At 34.7% G+C, this 15,724-nt stretch overlaps 1 protein-coding gene across 7 annotated transcripts in view; it reads right to left on the bottom strand.

Moving 5' to 3' along the window:
* Nucleotides 1-148: 148 nt before the first annotated feature.
* FAM135A (family with sequence similarity 135 member A) overlaps nucleotides 149-15,724 on the bottom strand; it is a 79,517-nt gene continuing 63,941 nt past the window's right edge. For 6 of the 7 annotated variants that reach the window (XM_021530156.4, XM_085576368.1, XM_085576367.1 and 3 more), the window contains 7 exons: nucleotides 15,425-15,585; nucleotides 13,657-13,748; nucleotides 11,446-11,543; nucleotides 6,206-6,357; nucleotides 5,230-5,340; nucleotides 2,330-2,443; nucleotides 149-1,587 (listed from right to left, as the gene is read on the bottom strand). In XM_021530156.4, coding sequence (XP_021385831.3) covers nucleotides 1,382-1,587; nucleotides 2,330-2,443; nucleotides 5,230-5,340; nucleotides 6,206-6,357; nucleotides 11,446-11,543; nucleotides 13,657-13,748; nucleotides 15,425-15,585 — 934 coding nt within the window. In that variant the 3' untranslated portion in view covers nucleotides 149-1,381. The remainder of the gene's footprint in view (nucleotides 1,588-2,329; nucleotides 2,444-5,229; nucleotides 5,341-6,205; nucleotides 6,358-11,445; nucleotides 11,544-13,656; nucleotides 13,749-15,424; nucleotides 15,586-15,724) is intronic. The other variant, XR_014954215.1, reaches the window with a different exon arrangement.

Here is a 15,724-nt window from a genome sequence, read left to right as displayed (position 1 = left end):
TACATATCAAATGCAAAATCACTTCATCTATAATTATAGACATTTCATATATATATATATATAATAATTTCAATTATTATTGCTATATTAACTTCAAAAGTACAAAATTATTAATTATATACAAAAAGCTTCCCCAGAATTTTGGTAATTAGCAGAACATTTCAGTTTCTTTAATTGCTTTCATTAGAGTAATTTCTTCATTTTATTAACACCAGATGCAATAACACAATCCTAAAAATAAACATGCATTATACAACAAATTTATATTTTTCAAAAAATGTTCATTACAATTAGTGTACAATTCGTGAATGCACATATAACTCTTTTCCCCCAGCTTTAGTGAACTATTGTTTGAAACAAAGAAAAGGGAAGGAAGAAGAAACCAAACAATACTATTCAGCACCAGTAGAAAGTCAGATCTTTAACATTCCTGTATATCAAAAACATTTTATCTGTGTCACTAAACAGGTGAAGTTTACAATAGTCTCAATTGAAGATGTATTGATTTATATTTACAATACTTTATAGTCAATAAAACATTTTAACAATATTTAAAAATTTTTTAAATTCATAAAAGTATTGCAGAAATTTATAACATTTACTTATTTTAAGTATATACAAGGAAGTCCACATAAAATTGTCCATGTTCATCTGAAGAACTGACAGAGTAAGGAACCATCTTAATACAGTTTGCAAACCCCCAATTATAATGAAGATATCATTGAACATTCAAAAATCTTTAGTTGCAATTTTCTTCTGAAAACAAAAGTTCCAGTCATAAAATTTGAGTATGTAAACGAACATGTTTTTGAAATCAGCAGAAAATATATTCCCATAGGCATAACATTTTTAACAATGACAGTAATGATTTTGTAAAAAACTGTTAAGCTGTAGCAGATATAGTAATTTTCAAATATCCAGTATTTTAGCAGCTCATTGTGTTTCCAGTTAAACTTCCTACAGTGCTAAAATACGACAAGTGAACACGTAAGACATTGTTAGAATTTTAAAATCCAATTTATTGTTGGCATGTAAAGCCTCTTGTAAAATGTAGCCAAGTAACATCGACTTCTGTTGTCTGAAAGCCAATAACCAAACAAAAGTACACACTGTGCTTTAATTTCCAAATAATTAGGTACCCAAAATTAAGAAAAAGTAATAGAAAAGTAAAAAGAACAAAATAAAAAAATATTGCACAGTCACATTACCTAGAAAGTAAAGTTGATGTTAAAAAGCCCTAAGTGTGGATGATATAAATTATCTTCCATATAAAAAGTATAAATATCTCTTAAAATACAGCTGTAGCTATACTTTAACACCACACATTATCTGAATTCATCTGTTAATGAGGTAATAACCAAGTCTCTGACAATGCTTTTCTCTACTGAAAATACTTTAGGGCAGCAACAAGAAAGAATTTTTCTAAAAATATTTCTGAATCAAGAACAGCAATGTGTGCAGCTCTCCCTATGAGAGAATCTGCTGTATTGGGTAATGCATTAATTACATTATAACGAACCAAATTACATTCCTTGTTTTGAAGAACTGGCAGAAGCAGGTTCTGAATCATTTCAGCATAAATTGGTCCTGTAGAGGAAAAGAAGAGTTGTACTGTGTGAATTTCCAGAAACAAACAATTCTTTGACCTTGAACTCAGAATGAACACATTCCAGAGTAAAGAGAAGTAATGAAATGTGTTATGCTGTGGTTCTATTAAGATTGAATATAAAGAAAGTTTAATTTCCTCTAGAAATGTTGGAAAAATAATTTTAAGCTGTGCATTTTAATATTTGTACCTTTATAGTGAGAATGTACTTATCAGTATTAACTGATTACATCACATAAAAGTTATTTGTCAATAAATAACACTAGAATGCAATTGTGCTAGGATATCTCAATAGTAAGTAAAATGACCCTAACTGATTATGGAAAAATTACCTTTTTTTTCGGTGCTATTATTAAGCCACAGCTAAATACAGCCCAGGGCCTGATGCTACAATTTGATATCCTCAAAAATCAAAATTATTTGTCCTCCCTGTTCATGAAATAATACATCAAGGGCTATGTCTATCTCACCTGACTTTCATCAAAGTCAATGAGCTAGAAACCTGTTCAGTCTCATCTCCATCTGCATGTAATAGAACAGGACAGACACAGAAAGCAAGTCAGCCTCTACATGGATTTTCTCCCTCTACTACAAAGTAAGCCCAAAGTTTCTAAACACATAATAGAGGTGCCACAGTTAAGCAGCCAAAATTAAGTGGGAGGAGATTGATATGTGTAAGTTCTTAACCTAAGTGGTCTGTTTATTTTGCAGGATATTTATTACCTGATTGTTTATCCTTTAAAGCTGTTTTACACATCTCAATGCGAGCAGAGTGATAGGGAACATAACGATCCTGCAGAGATCCTACTAACACAATGTTTTTGAAGTAATGAAGACCTACAAGAAAAAGATGTATCATTATAGCAAATCCTCTGATCTATTACGACTGAAAAATGAAACATTTTACAACTGATATTTGACACTAATTATTACAGGATCTTGCACAAAAGCCAATTACAATAGGTAGACCTACAAAATAATGCAATGTTTGGTACCAGCCTTTCCTCTGTACATATTCAAAAGACATGGCTATGGCTCAGTTGTAGAGTTCCCCATTAAACTGAGTATGGTTCAAACCTTCATCTTGTTTCTTAGGAATACAGTGGTTGGATTCTGGCTATACAGAAGAGAGTAAAGCCTCCACATGGCTTAAAGAAACCTACAGATGGATGGTGCCTTGTCTTCACTGATGTTTAAGACAATAGCTGCATTAGAAATCATGCCTAGCACCAACACATACATGACATAGCCCGCCTAGTGCAGGTGCCTCTCTAAGGCGCTGCCTCATTCTAAGGTTTAACCAGCTCAAGCACAGGTGCAGATCCACCCAACACAACCCCAAAGTATAATTAAACCTTTGTAACTAAACCCAAACTTCCTAATTCCTGAGCAAGTTCACTCATAGTAGAACAATGCAAAGGTAGGAACCCCAAGCAATGACAGAGTTACAGCACTTAAAGACATGAAATTATTACATTTTCTCTAGAAATCTGCAGCAGATTTCTGGTGCTACCCATCTGCTTTAGGCCAAACACAATGGAGCACTTTAGGAAAATAGTTTGCCTTAGAACAGCCCCTTCTGAATATCATATTTTAGACATAAGAATCATCAATCTTTCATTATGAAAAAGTGTGATCAAAATCTTCAGCAGGAACAAAGAAAGTATATAGGATATTTCATAAGATAAGTGAGTTTAACTGTTTACCTATTCTTCACCCATTTTGGGGTTAAGCAACAGGATCTGTTTAACATGTATGTTCTTTGACAAATTTGAAATCTAGAGTCACAAGCCACCATACAACTATGTAGCTGAGACCTTGAACCCTCAAAATACCACCTGCTGGATCCACAGCAAGTTTTAGATTTTGCTGCCTTAGGGATTTTCCCAGATGCAAAGCCAATGTCCAAAAAAGACACCACATTAAGCAGTAACAGATGTTTCATCTTAGACCCTATTTAACTATATGATCACAAAAATCAACAGAAATTGCAAATTCAGGGCTACACTTTTCAAAAGTGTTGTCAATCTCTTTCATGTACCCTGGGGTTAAGTGACTTCTGGAAAGACTTATGTTTAGAATAATTTTTGAGACCAGCACACAAATTCCCTAAATTTAGAATCTGAAAAGAGGAATTGTGCAGGTTGAGGAATCCCAAATGCCTCTCACCTTGTATCTGAGAGTCAAGTATGCCCACTGAGAGACGAAAGAGATGGCAGGACAGAAGCAGGGCTTGTACACATATCAAGAGTTAAAGACACCAACTCCTACATTTACCTCACCCCTCAAAGGAAAACTTTCTTCCTTCTCTGTGAGGGAACCATAAAACTTACTTTATTTTCTCCTTATCTAAAATAATTAATTTTTCAAATCTCTTTCTCCTGTCTCCCCCAGCCTTTCCTTCTCCCCTACATTGACCTAGCTGAAGGACCTGGAAACAAGATGGTGCAGCTGAGGCTCTTTCTATCTCTTTGGTAATAAAGAAAAGCAGAAACTGAGCCTGAAGACTTTTATATTCCTTCTACCATTTATGGGGAACAAAGTCTGAAATGCACATTATGACTCTGGAGACAGTGCTATCCAGGTCTTTCAAAAATCCTGTGATATAAAGGTCTGCCATCAGAAAATATGTCACACAAGTGACACTGTCGTACTCAAATGACAGTGTCTCTAGCCATGTTGAGATACATACACATAAAAACCCTGGAATATGATTTTTTTTTAAGCCAACTGATCAATTAATCTGATTATATTTTAGCAGGGGTCCCAGGGGTCTTACTCAGCATCTAGTGTGTAACTTCTCACATAACTTTTATTTATATTCAAACATTTATTTTCAAAAGACAGCAAAACTAGATTGAGTTCACCTTTAGATACCAGTTCAGCTTTAGATATTACTATATCATCAACAAAATCACTTCATGATAGTAGCTTCTGAAGAGAAGGGTAAGAGAACCCCAAGTTTTTTCTAAAATCAATTTTTGATCAATATTCCTATCTTACCTATGATTTTTCTTCTTCCTCCTTCATTATTATTTTCTGCTTCTTCCAAGTCCTCTAAATTTTATATTCAAGCACCTCAAGAGCTGTATGTCCCATCTTTTCCAGCCCATATGTTTGTACTTCATTGCCCTTAACAAAATTCCAGCTGTGACAACCTAGAAATATTTTTATCTAGGAGTGTGCCTGGATTTTTCACAAAACAGCACAAGCATCTCTGGCTCCACAGCTGCTTGACTGACACACATTCACATACACCTGTCAGATGAATCCTCAATAATTTTATAATGCTTAATGGAAACTACCCTCCTGCTGGCACATCACTTGACTCACCACACAGTGGCTCACAGTTAGATATTTAAAAAATCCTCTATTTGTCTACTGGTGTAATGGCTGCACTCAAGTTCTGCTCATTAGTTAGGAAGGAAAGTCTCAAAGTAATATCATGCCTCTGCAACAGAAATGGTTTACTGTTTACTTGAAGAATACAGGATTAAAACAACTCTTAAATATTAAAACTGAAACAGGAACTTTTTGAAAATAAGTTCCTTTTTTTTTTAGGTTTCCTATTCATATTTGTACACAGTTGCCTTTAAGAGATAGGAAGCATTAACAAAGCTTACCTGCTTTTTTACTGAGTTTATATAAGAATGTCTGTCGTGGATCTGAATGGTCTCGACATGTCAGTTGCAATAAAGAACCAGACTTCTTCCATTTCTGCATAAACCACAGTCCTGCAATGTTAGGTACAACATTAGTATAGATCCACAATAAAATATAAAAACCAATTAAGCATAATATATAAAGTTCATAACAGTCTCTCAGAAACAATTTAAATTTTCATTTTCTTTCCTATCTATCTACACAATGAAGCATGAAGGCCTTTATTTCCACTAATGTACATGCCTGCCAACAAAAAATAGCTTCCAGAAAGTGTAAATAATGTTAGCCAGAATATACACATTCTATTTCAATAATTTGTATAGCATTAGAACATTTTGATGTTCAAAAAACAACAGGCATTACTTCTTCAGTTTCTAAACTGAACTCATTAAATGTAACTTGAAAAAAGGAAGCAGAATTTTCTCACAGGAATATCACAGTACAAACTTTTCTATGGTGCTATTTCTCTTTATTAGTCAATAATAATAATAGGTGGCTAACTGACTTTTCAGAAAATTTTGCCTCCCTCACCATGCACACCTGCAGAAACATGCTGCAGGTTATAAGGCATTTTTGAGAGAAAAGACACCGATAGTTTAGAATTATTTTAATGTATCTTACATAATTGTTTGGCAGATTAAGTATATTCAATTCAGTTTATTATAAATTGAACTCATCAGATTAAAACTGGAGTTTATTTATGCTGCAACAGAAAATCTGAACCAAACATACTGGAAAATACTTATGCCAATCACCTCTTGCACATCCTTTTATTGATACTTTATTTTTATAACCCTTCTCTCTGCTTATGACAGTGAAATATGCAGTTTCTCAAAATCATAGTAATGCAGAAATGTGCATCCCACATAAAATTGCTAAGTTCATTTCAAAGACAAGATTTCCCCTAAACTAATACTACTGAAAATAATACTTCACCTGTATTAACAAGAGCACTGCTGTTGTAGAGGGTACCAAGATGTGGTCCAGACAGAGACAGGAAGGTATGAAGTTTGTTGAGGTAATACTTAAATCTGTGTCTTGTGAGCACTGAACGGATTATTAAATTACCCAGTGAGTGTCCAATAAAGCTGTTAAAGAGAAAAAACAATATGACATGGAATTTTATAGCAGGATTTTTTTTCTTTTCACAGAGAAAAAGTAAATCGGCATCATGAAATGCTAAAAGAGCATAGGAAAAAAATTAATTAAAAGTTTCCACTCAGACCCATATTTTATGTAATTCAGGAGGCATAGCTTGTCCATGTTTCTCAAGCTGCACAACCTCATTACAAGCATGTTTTGAACTCCTCCAGAAATATATAATACAGCACTTTTGAAAAGCTAACAAAACCAAACTATCCTTCCACCAGCATCTACCACCCAAACCCAAGACTATTTCTGGGTTCATTTCCCTTGGCACCAACTATTAAGAAAATATTTTATGAGCCATGCATGACTGAAATCATCATTACTTTGGCATGTGATGGCACTCAATATGATAAATGTAGGAACATTCCTGAAACAATTTGGTGTAGACAGATTCCAAAGGTAGTCCTAATGGGGGGAACACCATTACTTAACTGAACCTGATTATTTAAAAACAGAAGCAACATCTCAGATCTGCTCAGCAGATCTGACCTTTTCAAAAGAAGTGATTATTAGCTTAAGCAAGCAATTGAAGAATATGTCTCTGTCAGGACAATAGTACTTTCAGGTGTTTCCCTGGTTAAGCAATTTAAGGGAAAGATGGATGGAACTCTTTAGCTTTTTGTATCTAAGGATAAATATTACTTAATGTGAGGTGCTTACTGTCATATATGGAAGCCTATAAAAAGCATTTCTTTAAAACAAACACTACAAAATTAAGCAATTCTAGTTATTATGCTTACAGATCCCTGCTGAGATCAGGACCGCACCAAACTAGGCACTGACTTAAAGAAGAACAGACTCAAAAGTTAGAAGGAAGAACTGCCTTCCTGTGTTATAGAGGCAACCCCAGGATATGGTGAGAAGAGACAACCATCCAAAATTACGTACAGTGGAACTATCACTGCTGGATCACATACGTGCTACAATATTATTCCTCTAGGATCATCCTTCGTGTTTGCTCTGTATCACTACATTTATAAACAAAAATAACTAAGACAAAGCTTCTGGTAACATCTGTGTAAGATACAGTGCTTAAAGATTACTTGACTGTTTAAATTCTTCTCAAGCAAGAAAGCTCTCAGAAAATACCAATTCAAAAATAAACTTAAAAATTCAAACAATTGGTTATAGAATGGCAGAACCACCCTGAACTCCTACACTTCCAAATAATTATGCATTTCTATAACAGAAAAAGGAGTTTTGTCCATTATTAATACATAGTTTAAGCATGTATGTATTCAGTTGCTTTTACTACTAGATTTCCAATATAATTTTATGAGAAATTATTTGCTTGAGTTTGCTATATTTGCCTAACTAATTTTGAAATCAAAGATTATGTATCCTCTGTGGTGTCAGCACAACAGCAGTGCGTTTGCAAAACAAAATACTGAGCTGCTCTTTTGAATACTAAAATTTAAAACTATTCCCTCGGAGGACTTCATAAAACTCCACACAAGAACAATAAAACCACAGATGTCTTTAAGAACAAGCAAATGCCCACAGAAATTGAATTGACCCTGAAGATGATCTGTGTGATGTAACCGCTTTTAAGTAAAACAGATTGTTTTCTAAAGATCTGAGCATTACCAGAGATACTCTCTTGACAGTTCTCCTAAAGTTCAGACAGTATTTACTAAACATCATAAGGGGCTGAGAAACTCTTATACTGTACCATAACAAAGGACATTTTCTGTGAAAAAAACAGCAATCCATTTACCAATTCTATCATCCCTAAGAGTACAGGCATACTTAACCCAAACTTCAGAAACATGAAAGATAATCTTGAGGAAAACTGGAAGCTCACAATCAACTATGTGAATGTACCTCAAAGACTAAATACTTGAAGTTAATTTGAAAAGTCATAGAAATATAATAAATGTTACAGTAATACAATGTGATCCAATTCAGATGCTTAGGTGAACCCATAATAAGCCTTAAATTTGTTTTTTAATAGAGAAAGGTTTCAAAAATTGCTCAAATCAAAGGAGGAGGAAAAGGAAAATCCTTAAAATAGGGTCTTGAAAGTGTAAAACAGGAATGTAATCCATCCTACTCATGGGAAGCTCTGCAAAAGCAATGAACACTAGGTGGCAATATTACAATTTTCGGAATAAATCGTTAACACACTGAAGTTAACAGAATTACAGTTTTTATAGTTGTTTTATGATACAAGTCTACCAACTCAGAGCATATTAGAAAAATCAGACACAGCAAAACCTCATTATTCTGTGCCAATAAACAAGAATCCTGTGCAACTATAAAAATTCATGGAAGGAAGAAAAATCAATCAAGATTCATAACCAATGAGGTGCTCAAACAACAAACGGATGCTTTAATATATGCATAGCATTAAACACTTTCTTTTTTTTTTTTTTTTCTATGAGCCAATGTTACTTAGGGAATTGGATGACAAGCTGATTAATCTACCTGAGGTCAAAGAAAGTCATCAGAAATTTACGTAAGACATGACATGTGCAAAATGGTTTCTGAAACTTCACTTAAGAGCAGGTGGTTTATTCCCCAGCTGCCTGGTTACCTGGAGGGCTTTCATCCTCACAGATACTTACAACTTGAATGGGTACGACTGAGCAATTTGACATGCTTCAAAACTGCATTAACTTTGATGGTGACATTGGTATAACTGGTCCAAATGACCTCCAGATGTCCCCCCACCCTAAAGCTTCCTGTTTTTTACTAAACAGTTCTTTTATAAGGCAAATTGCATTTGAATTAGCTCTGGTATTAGCTCTGCAGGTGCCAAAATGTTTACTGAAGCCGACACTATTCCAGTGGTACAGGGAATGTCTTTTCTCAGTACAGGAATGTAGCATAGTAAGTAGGATTTCACCATTACTTGAGAGCATGAGACTCTGCATTTATCTGAATAAAGAGCAGAATCTCAGACCATATCTGAACTTACCTTGACCTGATCTGATTTTGATTTGTTTAAGCTGTGACAACAATCATCTGCCAGTGAACTACCAAGTCAGGTCTAAAGTTGCTTTAGTTTCAGTACAGTTTCTATTAGTAACAAGTAGTTATTATTTGTGGCCTGAACTGTGTATCACCAGAATGAAGTGTAGTGTGGATGACTGTAGGTACAGGTATCTTATGGTAGAGGTCCCCAGCGGTCTATTAATGATCACTGCAAGAGCACAGTTGTGTAACTTAGGAGAGAAAGTCTTCATTAGGGATAACAGAGAATGGGAGGGGGGAAAAAAGTAAATGGGAAACAAAAGAAAGAGCCAACTGGAAATACAGAAATATAAAATTAATCTATCCAGGGCCAAGAAAGTTGGAGCTCCCACCATGAACATCATTGTCCTTATACTGAAGCCTGGGATGCTGATGTCCAACTGCTTAAGCAAGACAGAATCCAACCATCTTAGGATGTTGGCTTTTCTTGCCATACAAAATCACAAATCTGGAGACTAATGTCTATTTTGTGTGGTTATGGAGCAGTGCTTGTAGAGAGAACACTTCCTTTAGGAGATGGGGAGATTTTATGAGGAGAAACCAGCATCATTCAGGACACCACAGGTAACTACTACAAGGGCTGTTTTCTACAGTGGCATAACCAAAATGGGACAGGAAAGCATCAACTTCTTGAGCAGAGGATTTCTCAGCAGTACTTTCCCAGGCTTTCTGGGTTGTCCCTTCAAGGCCTTGCATAGAGGCACATGTCTTTCTAACAGGTCTCTCACGTAAACTTTCTCATAACAAAAGCTTAAGAAAAATGAAAACTTCTGCTTCAGTAGGGCCCAAGACAAGAATACACCTTAAAAAGGAAACTAAAATAAAAAATCTTTTTTTTTCTTTCACATGACAAGTAACAAATAAAAGTGAAAAATATTTACAAATCAGAAGTCTTATGAGAGAAGCAAACCAAAAGCAAACAAGAGTCCAGTTCTCAGGTATAAACAATGAGAAGATAAGTGGGTGGGTTTGCTCATTACAATCTTCAGACAACAGCACGGGAGAGAAGATCCTGGTGTATGCTGGTGTGTTACAGAACTCTTCTCTCCCATACTGAGGGTGCTACCATGTAGTCTGTGAAACAAAAATATGATTGCACAGTGCTTTTTTAATTTTTAAATCAACAGTTTAGACAAAATTAAGCACATCAAATCTTGCCTAGCTCAAAACAGAAACATTTGTTTAAACAGTGAGATTATGTTTAAATGTTTTAGATGTTTCCTCCAGCTGAACAAGGCCTACCAAACACATGTGAATGCACAAACTTGTCTGAAACATATGTGACTAGCATGTCAAAAAACCTTCTGGATGTATAATTTGAGGATGCCTAAACAAATGGATAAAGTCAGGTTTGAATTAGCTCCTTTCATCTATTGATGAGCTAACTCCAGCAACACTGCTGAGTTAGTAAGGTAGTCTGCCCAAATGGCGCACCATACCTTGAGAAAATAAGTGCAATGGGCATTCCCTGGAAGTAAATGTAAAAGAAAACAGGAATGCATAGACTGTGGTAAGCCCTCTAATAAGATGTTAAACATGCTATTTAGCAGATGAAACAATCAGAAAACATAAAAAAGAATGAAATACATTTTCATGCAGCTGCCCTTCAACATCACAGGTAAGATGAAAGTGCCCTGTAGGAGTGACAAGACAGTCTGCCATGTCATACTTAGTGAAGGGACTATAAAATCAGAAGGAAGCGAATTTCATCCTGCCATAGTGCTATTACAGGTTCCTTTGACTTTCTCAAAATACTATCTGTTTTTCTGCAGAACTCTATTATGCAGAATTTGTTGAAGCACAGGACAGCAATTCCTTAAATGTAATGCTAAACCTGCCCTAAAACCACCAATAGATGAGCTTACAACATTGCTCAGTCTTCATTCATCTGGCAATTCCCTCTCCATTGTTCTCCTTTCCCCTACTCCTCCCCCATCCCAAATTGCTTTTTCTCATCTCTCTTTTGGCCTGCTCCTGAGCATCACAGTTTAAAACAACCCAGGGCTCTAGTTTTAAGTTTATTTCTGTAAATAGTATAGAACAGATATTACCTGATTTTTGAAAGGGGTAGATTATAAATTTGTATATACTGAATAATTTCATCTAAAAGGCGATCTGTCATGGAATCAAAATCAGCAAAGGTATCATTCTGTAAAATAAAAGAAATAAAAAATAATAACTGTATTTTCTAATGCAGCAATATACATTCTGCATTCAGTCTGAATTCTTACTCCCCAGTGTTTCGATCAACAGCACACAAATAAAAGCATCGATATTAACTCTGAATACAAACACTACAGCTAGTTATTATAAATTTTCATGTCATTTTCTTGTAACACAGAATAAAGTGATACACATTTTACTGTAAGACTACTTTCTTCTAAAATACCAAAACAAATCTTAATATTACACACCCAGCCTTCTAAGCTGTTCTCTACACTTAAGATTATCTGTAGTGAAACAGAAGGCCAAACTGCTTACACAGAATTATATCACACTGCCCATGAAATAGAGATGAGACAATTACTGTGACAGCAGTCTACAGTAATACCAGTTATGCAAAATGAAACAAACAAACAAAATTCTTAAGGCCTTATCCTCAGTTCATAGCAGATTCTCTCCAATGATCAGCAGTAAGAAATTAAAAGAGATAGGCAAAGCCTGCCTAGAACTTTTCAACTCAAGTTCCAAAGGATCTGTGCTAAAATCTGTAGTGTTTATCATATTGGTAAATGATCTGGGAAAGGAAAGGAGATGAAAAATCAGTTTGTAGGCAAAACTAAATATCCAGGGTAGTCATATCTAGAATCAACCAGAATTTCACAAGAATCTCATACTATTGAATGCCTGGGTGATAAAATGACAAGAAATGCAAACAAATGTTGCACAGAGAAAACCAGCCCAAACTGTATATGCAAGCAATAATGTACATGTCTGTGTTGCATATAATCAGCTATGTTAGGAAAGCAAGGAAAGAAAATAGCAATATAGCATTTTGTCAGTTCAAAGTGCAAAATCCAGGGCAGATCTAGAACTAAAATGGAATGATTAGAAATAGAACAAAAAAAAGAATGATCAGAACTAGATGGGGCATCTTAAATGCCTTGAGCATTTAGAACCTGTCTAGTTCTGATCATTCTATTTTCATGACAAGAAGTTTCAAGTGGGTCAGGAAGGGTACGTTGGATGAACAGAAACTTTCCACATCTAATTGTTAGAAATAAAAAATAGACAAGTCTCTTCAGTTTCCTCCTGAGGGAGAAATTATACTTGCTTATAAAGTATGTGATTAACTGAAGCAGTGAATGAGGAATGATTATTGAGTGTTTTTTCCAAAACAAACTATAAGGTAAATTATTTCTATTTCCTTGTTTGCAACTGAATTACTAATGTATATAAACCACAGAATGAATCTCAACTGTATGCCATGGATACATAAGTAAAAAGATTCGAAAAGAATCAGCCAACATTAAGGAGAAAAGTCTGTCAGCAGCTATTAGGCTCAGTGGTCTCAATGGAATCCACAAATCAGAAAGCCTCACAGCTGCTGACTGACACAAACTATAGGGCTAGAGAAGAGAAATCCTGGCTTGGTCCCTGTCCAGCCTCTTTCACAAAGCATCCCAGCAGCTACTGCCAGAAAAATGCTAGTGCACTAAATGAAGCTTTTGTTTGAGCCACTGACAAGACTTTGTTCTAGTTCATCTCTGAAGTATGTCTAATACAATATGTAATACACATGCACACAGACAAAAAGTAAAAATTGGTCTTTTGTGCTTTGGCAAGTTTACTTCATAAGAAAATAATAAAATTCACAGAAGTTTAACTCAAGAGGTAATTTGATATTTGTTCAGTGTTATGATGTAGATCTTGCAGAATGCTGACAAAGAACAAATGACGGAATTTTGTATTTCTCAGATCCTCTGAAATAACATATCTCCCTTCTTGCCACACCAGTTTTCACTATTGCCATTTTAACCACTAGTATTGAGCATATTTTATCCACAATCCAAACTGCTTATGCTGAGAACTTAGCAGACACAGTACACACAACAAATGTTACCCCTTAAAATATTTACCTTCAGTACCATACAAGATTTTGTAATTACTTTGACACAAGCCACAGATCAAATAATGGATTCCATGAGAATACAACAAAAATGTACAAAATGTAGTAAACACAATAGTGCAATTAAATCAATGTGTTTGAAGGTTTACACTGTTCATAGTTTTACAAAAATTCTTTTTTAGTTGGCAAATACCTGATTCCTTTCAGACATAAGAAATTCAATTCTTCCTCCAGGCAGCCCTAGCTCAATGTAAGTCTTCACTAATCTTAGATCTGCACTGTTACCTTCAAAGGAAAAACAATCAAGAGTTAGATTCTGCAAAGTTAACTTGCAATAAAAACACTCAGAATACTGAAATTAATCTCTGGCAGAGCTTTATATTTAAACACAGCTAATTATAGTCTCAGCCATAATTAAAATTCAATACGACTTTGAAAGATAAACTAGAATGTCAAATTAAGTGACAAAATGGTTTATGAAAATGACATTCAATGCAAACACTTTTAAAAAAGCAAGGATGTAGGAAGTCATGCTCGATTCTGTCTTAGCCTCCAACTGATACATAGCACTGTGAACATTACATTCTTGGAAACCTAATTAATTTTGATAAAGCCAATTAAAGAACTCAAAGTAAGCTTAAAGAATTCAGTGAAGGAGTATTTAATAAAATGAAAAGGCAGAGTGAACTATCAGTGGATAAAGATACTTTTAGATACTGTGGTACCCAAAACAACAAATGCTAGCATCTGAAGATTTGAACTTGCATCCTGAAGATTTTTCTACATCAGTAGTCATGGATGCTTTTGAAGAAAGGGTAGCCTTTTTGCCTTAAATAGAGAACAGGATTTTTATTTATATCTGTCATGTATAGGAAATAGCTTGTAAAAGCTCACCATTTCATAAGAAAATTCTAACTATGTGGACTTTCCTAAGGCTTCAAACACATGTTTTTTTAACAACAGCCTTCTTGGACAAGCTAATTTTTGTGCCACTTCTACATCCAATAGCACGAGAATATCTGCACTAGTAGAAGGGAATACCTCTGAGTCCTGTTTTTAAAAGTACTTAACAGAAGCTGCTTTCTGCCCAAATGAGGAAAGAAAAACTATGCTGGTTTTTGTTTTTTTTTAACTTAGGATTTTGAAAAATGAAGGAGGTGCCTGTGTAGTGTTGGTGCACTCCAATACTCTATTCTACTGCCCTCTCGTGTTTCCTTACATTGTTAATTTAAGAAGTGTCTCAAAAATGCACAAAAGCTAGAGGGGATATTGTTTCTTAATATACATATATGCTTTGAACTAAAAGCAGGTGAAAATATTCAAACTATTTAAACTTTATAACCCTTTCATTTAAAAAGAGATTTTTCTCACTTCTATCACAGTAGGATCTTTGTAGATTCTTGGAAATATTCAAAAACCCAGCTGGGTTGCATCCTGGGCAATCTGCTGTAGACTGCTCTGAGCAAGGAAGTTGAACAAGAAAATCTTCAGTGATCCCCTTCACCCTCAACCACACTGTAATTCAGTGACTTGACCTTTTAAAACCTTACAAACACTTGACTGTGTTTTACACGTACTATTTCTTTTTCCTAACAAGATGCACCTATTCCATTTTTCTTGACAACACAGCAATTCTAAATAAAATAGTTTTATCAGTAACTCCATTCTATTACCACAACATGGACAAATTCCTTTACAACATAAAAAACTGAAAGATGCACCTGATGTGAACTATGGTATTAAACAGACTTATGTGCAGGGAAGTTTTATTAAAGAAAGAGAATTCTTAATTTAAAAGATTTTATGGAACAAATTGTCAAATGTAGCAGTACCATGTCAAATTCCCATTTCCCTCCAGTGAACCTATTTCAGGTCTTCAATTCAGAGTTTGAATAACTAAAGCTAAATCTCACTGGTAATCTGAATTGCTTTTTTGTACAGTATCACGTTTCTCAGCATACCATCTAGGCCATGGACACAAACTATAAGATGTACTCCTTCTTCTGAACACTCATCGTCTTCCATACTGAAATAAGGTATTGAAGAAGCCAGTTTGAAAACATCACTATACATAAATCCAGGAAGTTTAAGTTGCCTCAATTCTTCTTTAGCCTGGAGGAAACTGGAACATAAAAAATACTTATTATACATTTACTATTGCTAGATAAATGTGAGGTCTTCCAGGACACAGTTTCCTACAGTCATTTTGCTTTGTATTCTATGTAATTAATATGAAGGAAAATATATTTATCAAATTACTA

Source organism: Lonchura striata, chromosome 3, assembly GCF_050655825.1.
Source record: "Lonchura striata isolate lonStrDom1 chromosome 3, ASM5065582v1, whole genome shotgun sequence".
NCBI lineage: Eukaryota > Metazoa > Chordata > Aves > Passeriformes > Estrildidae > Lonchura > Lonchura striata.
This window is presented reverse-complemented; position numbering and strand designations above follow the sequence as displayed.